The following is a 12,700-nucleotide window of genomic DNA, read 5'->3' on the forward strand; positions in this document are numbered from 1 at the left end:
CGGTTAATGGCTATCCTCATTTCCTAAGTCGAAAACAAGGACCAAAACATATCCGAGGAGATGTCCATCAAACCGAGGTAACCGTCTAATTTTAAGCAATAAAGACTCATTTTTTTTTTTTTTTTTTTTTTTTTTTTTTTTTTTTTTTTAAATCAAAAACAAAGACATGGTTACTCGGGATTGATCATCCCATTTAGCTCAATTAGGTTTTGAAATCTGGATTTATCAAACGCTTTTGTAAACAAGTCAGCAAAATTTTCAAGTGTATCAACTTTTTCGATCTTGATCAGTTTCTTCTCAGCACAATCCCGTATGAAGTGATGACGAATGTCAATATGCTTAGTTTTACTGTGCTTCACGGGATTGTTAATTACTGAGATGGCGGCAGTGTTATCAATTAAAATAGGAGTGAGTAAGAAATTCAGACCATAGTCGCGCAATTGTTGCTGAATCCATAAAACCTGAGAGCAGCAGTTGGATGCTGCCATGTATTCAGCTTCGCAAGTTGAAATTGCAACTGATGTCTGTTTCTTGCACTGCCAGGAAACTAATCTTCCTCCAAGAAACTGACAGCCTCCTGTTGTTGACTTCCGACTCTGATTACAACCTCCATAATCAGAATCAGTATATGCCACCAGTTCAACGTCTCCTCCCTTTGGGTACCACAATCCTAGTTTCGGCTTGCCCTTGAGATACCGCAAAATCCTCTTCACACCTTTCATGTGAGATTCCTTTGGGTTTGCCTGAAAGCGAGCACAAAGACAAACAGAAAACATTATATCAGGCCTAGAAGCAGTTAAATACATTAAAGAACCTATTATCGCCCGATACAGAGTAGGGTCCACATCTGCGTCACCATCTGATTCAGCTCCCAATTTGTGATTGACGCAGATTGGAGTGTCATATGGAGAACTGTCCTCCATCTTGAATCTTTTCAGCACATCATGAACATACTTTGTTTGATGAATGAACATCCCATCTTTCTTCTGATCAACCTGCAATCCTAGAAAGAAAGTTAGTTCACCCATAGCACTCATCTCGAAACGTTTCTTCATGACAGCCTCAAAATCTTGACACATGGATACTCTTGATGCAGCAAAAATGATGTCATCCACGTAGACTTGAACCAGTAAGAAGTCACATCCTTCTCTCTTCACAAACAGCGTACTGTCGATCAAACCCCTTTCAAAACCATTTTCCAGCAAGTAGTCCGATAACGTTGAATACCAGGCACGAGGTGCCTGATGTAAACCATATAACGCCTTGCTCAACCTGTATACATGATCAGGAAAGTCTGGGTCAGGAAAACCCGGTGGTTGCTCAACATACACAACCTCGTCAACTTTCCCGTTAAGAAACGCACTCTTTACATCCAACTGAAACACCTTCATCTTTTTGAAAGCAGCAAACGCCAAAAACAATCGAATCGCTTCTAACCGGGCAACAGGAGCGAAAACCTCATTGTAGTCAATACCCTCTTGCTGATTAAAACCTTTAACAACCAGCCTCGCCTTATTTCTCACAATAATCCCTTTTTCATCTCTCTTGCACTTGAACACCCATTTCGTGCCTATAGCATGCACATTCTTTGGTTTTTCGACCAAAGTCCAAACTTCCATTTTCTCGAACTGAGCCAACTCTTCTTGCATAGCTTCGACCCACGAGCTGTCCTTCAAAGCCATTTGATAATTCTTTGGTTCAATTTGGCTTATGAAGCAAGAGTACAAACATTCATTCATAATACCTGTATCTTTAATGCTTGTATAAACACAGGTGTGCTCATTCAAACTACTTCTGGTTTGTACACTAGAGGACACATCACCTATAACATTCTCCAAAGGGTGATCTTTGTGAATTCTCGTGGTCGGAACAGCACCGACATGTAAATTGTCTTCCAAGTTTGAAGAGATCTCATCTATGGTAGTTTCAGGCCGAGAGTGAAAAGGATTAATAAACTCATCTTCAGTTGAGGCCGCAGGGGTATCGATAGGGTTTGATGTGGAAGGTTGAGATTTTTCTATCATCTGATGTTGCACTAGCTCCTCTTCCTCATCAAATATCATCTTCGTCACAACTCTTTCGTCTTCTTCAGCAATTTCCAAATTAGGTACGTTAAACGACTTAAACAGTTTAACATAGTCAAAAAGCTCAGCAGGTCCATTGCTTGGTTTTGGCGGTTGATAACTAGTAATGTCGGTGTTACAAACCACCTCCACCTTGCAAGTTGTCGTATTGAAGACCCGTCTGTTGGGAGTCCCAACAACATAACCGACTAGGATTCCCTCATCGGCTACTTCACCAAATTTCGAGTTAGTCTTCAAAATCGAACAAGGAGACCCAAAAGGTTCAAGACCGCACAAGTTGGGCTTCCTTCCATGCATAAGCTCGTAACAAGTTTTTCCAAGTCTCTTAACTGTTAACACCCGATTCAGAACATAGCAGGCTGTAGCAACTGCTTCAGCCCAGAACATCACAGGAAGCTTTGAGTCGGCCAGCATAGTTCTGGCTCCTTCAATCAACGTTCGGTTCTTCCTTTCAGCTACTCCGTTCTGTTGTGGAGTATACGGAGCGCTATATTGATGCTCAATACCCTTCTGAAGACAAAAGATTTCCATCTCAAAGTTCTTGAACTCTGTCCCATTGTCGCTTCTGATGAATTTAACTGATTTACTCATGACGTTCTCGACTTTTGTAATGAGATTCTTTACCATCTGAGTCGTCTCGTCTTTCGTTTTCAGAAAATATACCCACGAGTATCGCGAGTAATCATCAGTTATCACCAAGCAGTAAGAAGTACCGCCTAAACTTTGTACATTCACCGGACCGAAGAGATCCATATGAAGTAGTTCTAGAGTACCATCAATTGAGTTGATCGTCTTGGTGAGATGGCTTTTCTTGTGTTGTTTTCCCTTCTTGCACGCTATGCATTTATCTTCAAAGTTAAAACTCTTTAAGGGAACGCCCATCACAAGCCCATTTTTGACAATGAAGTTCATCTTACGAAGATGAATATGTCCCATTCTCCTGTGCCATAACTCTGATTCTGATTCGCTTGCCTTTGTCATTAAACATGATTCTCTGGTGGCCATTTCAGTAGACCTCATATCCATCACGTATGTATTCGTTTCACGTGGAGCTTTCATTACTATCCATTCTTCTGGTATATGAAAACCAGGCTTCAATACAATCGCTTCATTCTTAGTGAAATGGACAGTGTATTCTTTATCACAGATCTGCGACACACTCAGCAGATTGTGCTTTAATTCCTCCACAAAGTTTACATTTTCAAGTGTCATTCTCCCATTTGACACAGTTCCTCTCCCAGTTATTCTTCCTCCGCTTTCACCAGCAAAACTAACTCTAGCTCCCTGAACAGGTTTTAAATCTTGCAACAAGTGTTTGTTGCCAGTCATGTGCCGGGAACAGCCGCTATCTACAATCCACAGATTGTTGGCAGCCCTGTTCAACTGTTCCTGCACAATAAAACAATGAGTTAGAATCTTGGGACCCAAGACCAATTGGTCTTGGATCGATACATCCCGTATCCTGGCTTTCTCAAGTTAGCATCAGGATAATTTCTGTACGTCCTGTTAGGGAATCTCCCTGCAGATTGAGTGTAATGCCTTCCAAACCTTTGAGAATAGAAAGTGTTATTTCTTGTGGTTTGGTTGTAAAAATGAGGTTGGTTTTTATGAAAACTTGAATTCGTTACATTTTGGCATTTTTTAAAGTTTTCATTTTTAGCAGGAACAAAATGACGCTTATCCTCATTTTTATTTGGCTTCACATCTCTAAATCTCGGTTTCAAAGGACAATCTGCAACAAGATGTCCTAACTTGTTACATCTAAAGCAACATCTACCCTCCATTTTCTTGTCAAATGTTGGTTTGGATGTAGAGGCAGTGTTACCAGCCGTTCGTCTCACATAAGGTGGGACGTACGGATTGAGTGGAGAACTCTTTTTAGAAACTTCATTTTTATCTCCATCGGTGGGTAAACCTACCTTCTCTTTTGTCTGACCAGATTCGGACAACATATCCGAATCTGATGAGACTGGACTTGATACAGAAATATTCACACTAGAAACAGGCGTACTTGTTTCGCCACAGCTAACATTTGGTTTTGTAATCTTGATTGGAGTTGTCTGAGGAACTTCGAAATCGACAGATTTCTGAACACTCGGATTATAAGTATAGTTGTGGTTAAAGGGTGGTGGAACTTCATTATATCCGATTCCTCCCCTCTTTGCAGAGGTACCTGGATCACTCACGAGGTGATCAAGGATGGCTGAGGAATTCCTGAACTGCTCAAGTTTGCGGTTCAGTTCCACCACCTTTACCTGGTGGTCAGCAATCTGTTTATCCCGATCAGCAATCACTTTAGTTTTTTCCTCCAAAACTTCATAACTAAGATCAATTATTTCAATTTTCTCAGCAAGTTTAATTTTTAAGCTTTGAACGTCTTTTTCACATGCTTTTATTTTAATTTTATAACTCGTTTCTCTTGCTTTCGTAAAATGGTGATCTTCTTTAACAGTTTTAAAGTCAGCATCTAAATGGACATACTGATCAGTTATTGTTTTAAGTTGCTCAGACAAATTCTCACAACTAGTACAAATAGTTTTAGGACTTACCTCGGAGCGATTATCTTTGTCATTTGCCATGAAGGCGGTTTCTTCTTCATTCGCTTTCTCTGTTTCTTCAACCTTCTCACATTCTTCAGCTTCAGTCTCAGCCATGTTAGCCTGTTCACCAGAACCACTTGGGCGTTGATTCCAGTTGTACTCTCCTGCCTCTCTGGTCAACATGGCATTTATCTCTCTTTTAACTCCTGAGTGTTGTGTAGGTCGACCTTGTCCACGTTCAACCCTCTCATTTCTGCATTCCTTGGCAAAGTGCCCGTACTGTTGACAATTGTAGCACCTTACCTTGGACTTGTCGAACCCGGGCCGACCACCAACGAACTTTCTCCCCGTTTTATTCATGAAACGCTTGACTCGCCTTACTATCATGGCCATTTGCCATTGCAAGTCCATCTCCTCCAGATCATCAGCATCGATCTGGTCATAATCCTCATCCAGAACAGCAGGGTCCACAATCTTCCCCTGGATGTAGTTTTCGTAGGAAGCAATAAATGAAGCATAGACTGCAAACTGCTCTTCAGCAGATTTTACACTCATAGGCATCTTGGTATAATTATTGCTTGATGCATTTACAGAAAAACTACTTGTGGATGCTTGAGGCTTTGAAGTACTAGATCCTCCAGCAAGGAAACATACATCACCATTCGTGTTTACAGAAACGTTTCCATCATGAGGAGAGTCGGGACCTGACTCCCCTTTTGAGTAAAAAGCTGCAGATTCAGGTCTCGGGCTTGAGCTTGAGTTAATCTTTGCACCATACATACCAGGGTCTTGTATCTGGTCTGTTGGTGTTTCTTTTCGAACCATATTGAGCTCATAAGTTCTGAGCTTGTTTACTGCAGTTTCCAAATCACAGTTAGGAAAGTCTCTGTCTTCCCTCATAAGGACGGTGTACATTTCCCACTTCGGTGGGAGAGCATCGAGAAGCTTTTCGACGATCTCTTCTTCTCGGTAGGCAATCGAATAATTGCTAAGCTCTGTCATTAGATGATAGTATCTGGTGATAATATCATCCAAAGATTCATTCTTCAAATATTTGAAGACGGAGAACTGGGTCTTCAAGAGTTTAATCTTTGAGGCACGGATACCTACGTTCCCCTCGAATCTGTTTTCCAGAGCATCCCAAAGCTCTCTTGCAGAAGTGTACTTTCGGAACGTATGGAGAACTTCTTGAGGAAGTGCCATTGTTATCGCTGCATGGGCCTTGCTCTCGGCCTCATACATTTTCTTTTCTTCGTCTTCCATTTTACTGTACTTCTTCACCACGTCACGTCCTTCGTATTGCGCAGTTGGAGGGATATATCCATCCTGGATGCACACCCACATTTTGGCATCCTGATATTTGATGTATTGGATGAATCTGTCCTTCCATGCCACGAAGTCTGTTCCCTTCATCAACCTCGGAGCCTTAGTGGCTGACCCTGCCTCAACTTCCATCTTGACCAAATCGGAGATGTTGATAGACGACATCCTTGTAAAAACCTGAAAAACCTGAAAAAAAAACAAGAAAATATTAAAACAGCTCAGTAGGCGAAGTTAAGGATAACTTCGCTTGAAGGTCAACTTCGCTGAATAGAGAACTTCGCTGAGGTCTTTAATTCGCTGAGGTCTTAACTTCGCTTCGCTCAGGCGAACTTATGAGTTGAGCGAACTTGGGTAGTAAGCGAAGATGTGGATAACTTCGCTAAGGCGAACTTATGAAATCTGCGAACTTAAGTGTGAAGCGAAGTTGCGGATAACTTCGCTAAGGCGAACTTATGAGTTGAGCGAAGTTGTGGTTAACTTCGCCAAACCTTATATCTTCGCCAAAAACCCTAACTCCAGTGACGGCAACTTCGCCAGAATTTAACAACTTCGCCTGAAGATCAGCAAGTTCGCCCGATGAACCTGGAAGTTTTTCCAGATCTGTTTTCTTCAAACCAGAAGCTCCCGATCAATGCTAAGGCTTGAAAATGACTGTCAAGCACTATTAGAACACAATCCCAACAAAAATACGTCTCGCGAATAGGTCAAACGAGACGAAACTACACTCGCGTGAAATCCCGAACCTCACAATCGAGCCAATCGGCTCTGATACCAATTGTAGGTTCCTGGACGGATCGTACACGGGATATTCTCTAACAACGCAGGTGCGGAATCCCTGCGTAGGTAGGTTACGAGTGTAGATATAGAAGAACACGAGCAATGAATCAAACACGTTATATTAATAACCAAACACGTGACTCGTAGTCACTAATACAGACTCTGGAACTAGCAAACACGTCTGCTTAAACTCGAACACTTGACTGAAACCCTAAACGAACAACCTCTTACGTTTCGGCTGAAACAGTGAATATATACACGACAACTTCGCCACAGGCGAAGTTGTCTGTAACTTCGCATATTCAACAAGTTCGCCTGAGCGAACTTGTTGACAACTTCGCTTGTTCAACAAGTTCGCCTGAGCAAACTTGTTGACAACTTTGCTAGTTACACAATCTAAAACATAATCAAATACACAATTACAATACAGACTCGATTACAATTACAAGACTATGAACTACTGACAAACATGCACCAACACTAACTTCCCACCCATGTTTTTTAAACGACTATAGCCTTTTCATACGTTAATATTTTTATAAACAAATTGCACCATAAAAACAAGCATTTTGTTCTCTTTAATTTGGATATGATATTGTTGTAATTTTTTTTCATTTTAAATAAATTACTATGTTACGTAGGGGTGTTCAGTGTCGGTTTTGATGGTTTTTAAGTTAAACTTGTGAGTCCAACCGTTAATACAGAGTTTTTGTCGCCAAAAACCAAACTCAACCATTGAAAGTTGAAACCGAAACGTTACTAACGTCTTGGTTCCAGTTTGGTTTCACAGTTTAAACTTCAATAATAAATTTAGTTTAAAATAATTAATAATTAAATGTACCATCAATTTTAACTAAAAACCAACATAATATGATACTTGAGATGATTATAAATAAAAAATGATAATTTTAGCCACATAAATGGTAAATATTAATGGAAGATCTAGGACGTGAAATAATAACAACAAAGATAACAAAAGAAATCATATTGCAATTAGGTTAATTTGAAGTTGTATAGCTAAGTTATTTTTAATAAAAAGATTATGTTCAATTAAATTTTAACTATATCTAATATATATTACAAAACATATCTAACAATTAATAATAAAAAGGATTAAATTGCATTCAACATTTACAGTCTGGTCTGGTTTCATATGACCGGTTGCCGATATAAACCGCGAACCAACCGTTCACTACGTTTTGAAAATTTTGAAACCGACCAACAAACCGAAAGTAAAAAAAGAAAAAGAAAAAATAAGTCAAACCAATGACCGATTTAAACAATTTCAAGGTTTTAACTGAACCATAAACACTTATATTAGTACATGATTAACATGTTCAAACACCCGCTGCATCGCGCGGGCACTCCTCTAGTATAATATAATATATATTACAGGGTGCAACTTAGGATTATATAATATATTTTCAATAGCAATCATGGAATCATACAGCATAAAGTGGGATAATTTGCGATCTTATTTTAGCATTAATAAAGTCCGTCTCCAATTACTGATACAAATGATGGACTATTTCATCCCTTATATTGGATTGACCAACAATGATAATACATGAGATTTTGTGACATCATTGTCATGACCATGTCCGTCTCCTTCATGGTACATGAACTGCGCCATCCGACCCAAGTTTGTTCCACATTCCGTGATTTCCTTTAAAAATTGAGAACTCATTACAGCTGATCGCTCTTTGTTAAGCTTCTTCCATGTATTGAGTATGAACGTTTTCACATACATTCTAGCTTCGTCTTCAGTTGCGCCAGTCTCAAGCATGTAACACTGAACTGATTTTGGAGTATCACCTCTTGACATTTCGTTCTTGAAAAAATAACTCAATAGTTAAGCATGTGAATATATTTTAAAGAAAAATTCCCAAACTAGCCATTTTTTACCCTTCTAAAAACCCCGTGAATTGAAAATCTAGGGTTCGTCGGACAAATTAAACCGTCGGATCCGATGAAAGAATGAACTGAACCGTCAAATCCGACTGTTTATTAATACGCCGGTTTGTTTCATTAATCCGTTGGACAAAACGGAAAACTGTCATATCCGACAGAATAGTATGCTTCGTGGCGCGTCCTGATATGCTCATTATTCCATTGGATCAGAATCGGCTTCCGCCGGACTAGTTTGGCTATTTTTGAAAATTGTTTTGGTCTTGGGCTAAAATTGGAAAAAGTGGGCCAAAATGGCTAGTTTGGGAATTTTTCCTATTTTAAATGAATATAACCAAAAACCATAAACACTAATAGCATCCACAACATAGGACGTCCACAAACCGCCACTGCGCTGGCATATTAGATTCCAAACTTCCTAAAAAAATACACATTTCTACTACAACACTAAACCGTCACAAACCTCATTAAAATTATATATAAATGTTATATATATGTTTGTATGTGTGAGTTGTGTTTGTGAGAGTGACGTGACAAGCTTGGTCTGTTTAGTGGTTTATAAATCCGGGCGAGGGAGGCAGACTTCTCCTACAATGGTGATGTTTGAAGTTGGGAAAGGTTTGGGATCCTGACGCTGCCACATAGATAGTGTTGTGGGTGCTCTAAACAAATGCATAAAAATAGTTACCGTGTATGTCGCCAGATCATCAGCAAGCCGTAGGATTATCGATGAGTAGCGAATGACGTTCTCAGTTCTTTCCACTGAGTTCATGATTTCATCGGTTGACGTAACGGATGTTAAAAAACTAATATGCGTGAGCATTAAAGGAAGTGATATAGACATAATAGCATTTTCCAGGTACTCTTCAAATGTTGGCTTGTATCCACTGTAGTACCATTGTGCTTCTTTCAGGTATGCCTTGCATAAACCTTCCCACTGCAATTTATATTACCATTTTAAAAGAAGAAAATCTATATTCATACCTAATCATAATATTAAGTAATTAGAACATATTATGGTTAATTAGATGGATTATTTACTCCTTTCTTCAAGTACGGAAGGTTAAAGAACCCTATGTCCGTCAATGTATAATATGTGATCTCATTTATCGAGTTATAGAATCCAATGAAACAAATCTTCATATACTCTGGAAGTTCATCAATAGAGCTGATATCCCATCTACAAATTAGAACCTAAATTATTTTAGATCTCACAAAATTTAAGAAATTAAAATTGATTTACATGTAAACTGTATCTACCTGCTAATAGCCTCGGTAAATTGTTCAAGTTCCTCCAAAGTACCATACACATCATACACATCGTCAAAACTAGTAATCAGCGCAAAAACTTGTGCCAGTATTCTCCTTAGAGGACTAAACTGAGGTAGGGAATTAGTACCAATTGTCCACAAGAAATTTTCCACCAATCGGTCTCGAAGGAAGGTCAAGTTCGAGTCCCATCTTGTTTTTTTCCACCATCTATTCGTAGTAGGAATCATGATTAGTTTACGAAACGCACGAATGAGCATGAGCTGCTAGTTTTTGAACTACCTAGCCTATGTATGAACTACCTAGTTTTTGAAAGTTTACGAAACACACTAATGAGCATGAGCTGCTAGTTCATGATGAGCATATCATATGAACTACCTAGTTTTTGAAAGAGTTATACTGGATAACAAATTGATATTGATAGTATTATTTTATTATTTTATGTGTGTTGAATTGCCGGAAATAAAATTTAGAGATTACACTTGTTTTAGAAAAAAAAATGTAGATATTACAATGAATATAAAATAATGATAAAGCTAACCAACTAAATATTAAAACATCAATATAAACTATCTTAATAGGAAAAAGAAAACAGATAGTATGATAACTAACACAAAAACTTAAAAATAAATTGTAACTCAAATATCAATAACTATGATAAATAATAAAATCTTAGTTTTGTTGATAAGAAACAGAAAAAAGTTTACCTTGAGGTGTCTTTCAAATCTTCTAGGTGAATCGCTTGCAAGATATTAAAGTCAAGCTTGGCAAGCTCGAGCAACGTTGGGTTCATGGCGGTTCTTTTTTCGTACGCTTCAATAAACCATCTTGATTCCACTCGTGGAACCATCCATTGCAATGGAATATCTAACGCATGACTTATTAACGTTGACAAATGTTGATCAGAAATATTGTTCTCTAAACATTCTTTCAAATATTTAGTCGTGAAATCTCGAGCATCGTCTAATATATTTTCATCCTCTATTGAAAGATAAGAAGCTTCATACAAGTTTAGCATGCCGATGATATATGTTTGCAAGTGTCCCTTGAAGTTACCTGCATCATCCTTAATGTCTTCGAATATCTCTACTCAGACAAGGTAAAAAACAATGAGGTTAGATTTATCAAATAATGTTACGTCACCCGTAATATAAATCATACCTTGAGGAATATGATATCCATGTTGTCTTAAGATTCTGAACCCAAGAGCTTTAGTATTTAGATCCATTTTAGTCCACTTTTCAGAAGTTTCAAAGTAGTTGTGGTATATGTTTTTCAAGACATTGCTAATTTCATTCTCAAAATGATACGATATGCCAAGTCTCTGCAAGTCATCAACCAAATTGAGCATCTTTAAAGGATTCTCCTCCTTCTCATTATCTTTATAAATTATGGTCCTCACTGCTTCTTTCAGTGTTTGCAATCTTGGCATGTGCTTCTCTCCCTAACACATAACCACAATAATATTGAATGTTATAGTTACAAGTTAATTTTCTAGGGAGAATTACCAAGATGTCCATTTTAGCACTTTGGCATAATAGCTATTGACTTTTTTATTTACTCAAATATCATTTCATGTTTTTTTAGTTAAGAAAATGACTCTATATGACATGTAGAATCTGTTTTCCCAAAGTGATCCAATCCACCGCGCCAGATTGGAATATGTTGTGCCAAATGACACGTGACGTGCACTAGTTGATCGTAGTTTTAAAAGATTAAGACTGCTTTGTTAATTATCTGTGTCAAAATGCTTTTTTTAGAGCTCAAAGAAAGAATGAAATCGGGATTAGTAATCAATGAACTTAAAAAACAAAACTGCTAAATGTTAATAGTCATACTGTATATTTGCTGGTGAGCGATTGAATATGATCATATGACCATAATGAAGGCGCATAACTTCCTGATCTTCTAACTGAGGTTGTCGTGGTAGGAACATCCACAACTTGGTTTTTGTGTACTAATAGCTTTTCACAGGTAACGATGCTTTTTCTACTAATTAAAGAACTGTTTGAAATGAGAAATGGAGAAGAAAATGCACATACTAAAGAAGCCATTACTGCAAAAGGATCGTAATACTATTATTTTTTTTTGTATGATGATGGTTGTAAAGCTCTATATTCACACACTTATATAGAGGTCGGGGTTAGGGAACACAATAATATATTATGCATAGAGAGCATGGTATAAGTATTTTATAAATGCCATATATCATGTAATACTTTAAAATTATTTTATTATTTATATATATAGGGGATATGGTTCATGCGAGAAGTCAAGTTACAGCAAAAAGTGCAAGAAGTCTATTTGAATCACTCATTTAATTTTTAATCTTACATCATTAAAATATATGAAAAATGTATTAAAGTAATATAAATGTATTCTCTCTATAGCTAAAATATATAATTAAACCAAACAAGTTACATCTCTAATTAATATTATGAATCTAATCACAATAACTAAAAGATTTAAAAAATCAATAAATCTATAAAACAATAAATTTATCTTTATATTTTTTTACCCTATCACTTCTATCACTTGACTTCTCCTTAAACAACAATATTCTTTTCCTGAATCTCTTTCTTTAATTTTTTTCACACATCTTAATCTTTTACTACATATTTTTAATTTATTCGTACGCATATTTTTCGTCCTACACATCTTCAAATGTTTCCTACATATATTCAATTTTCCTTACACACATTTAATTTCTCATACAGGTCTTAATTTTTTTACTATACATCTTTAATTTTCTAATACACAACATATATTTTTCCTACACAAAATTTTGTCGTACACTTT

At 37.4% G+C, this 12,700-nt stretch overlaps 1 protein-coding gene across 1 annotated transcript; it reads right to left on the bottom strand.

The window, feature by feature from the left end:
- Nucleotides 1-8,146: 8,146 nt before the first annotated feature.
- Nucleotides 8,147-11,981, bottom strand: LOC143595923 ((-)-beta-pinene synthase, chloroplastic-like). The gene is made up of 7 exons (XM_077074819.1): nt 11,740-11,981; nt 11,063-11,345; nt 10,609-10,987; nt 9,893-10,111; nt 9,674-9,812; nt 9,321-9,569; nt 8,147-8,555 (listed from the first exon to the last, which is right to left on the bottom strand). The coding sequence occupies exons 1-7, from the start codon at nt 11,953-11,955 to the stop codon at nt 8,262-8,264; spliced, it is 1,779 nt and encodes a 592-aa protein (XP_076930934.1). The 5' UTR covers nt 11,956-11,981; the 3' UTR covers nt 8,147-8,261.
- Between the last annotated feature and the right edge of the window lie 719 nt (nt 11,982-12,700).

This window comes from Bidens hawaiensis, unplaced genomic scaffold, assembly GCF_021521415.1.
Source record: "Bidens hawaiensis isolate Kalapana, Puna unplaced genomic scaffold, B.hawaiensis_p1.1 tig00045731_1, whole genome shotgun sequence".
NCBI classification, from domain to species: domain Eukaryota; kingdom Viridiplantae; phylum Streptophyta; class Magnoliopsida; order Asterales; family Asteraceae; genus Bidens; species Bidens hawaiensis.

Bases quoted from the DNA above. Each gene is read 5' to 3' on its own strand.
- LOC143595923 (XM_077074819.1), bottom strand. From the start codon at position 11,955: ATGGCTTCTTTAGTATGTGCATTTTCTTCTCCATTTCTCATTTCAAAC. The intron at 11,346-11,739 runs GTATGACTATTA...GTTATGTGTTAG, and splicing joins CGCTCACCAGCAAATATACA to GGAGAGAAGCACATGCCAAG. The intron at 10,112-10,608 runs GTAAACTTTTTT...TACTACGAATAG, and splicing joins GATTTGAAAGACACCTCAAG to ATGGTGGAAAAAAACAAGAT.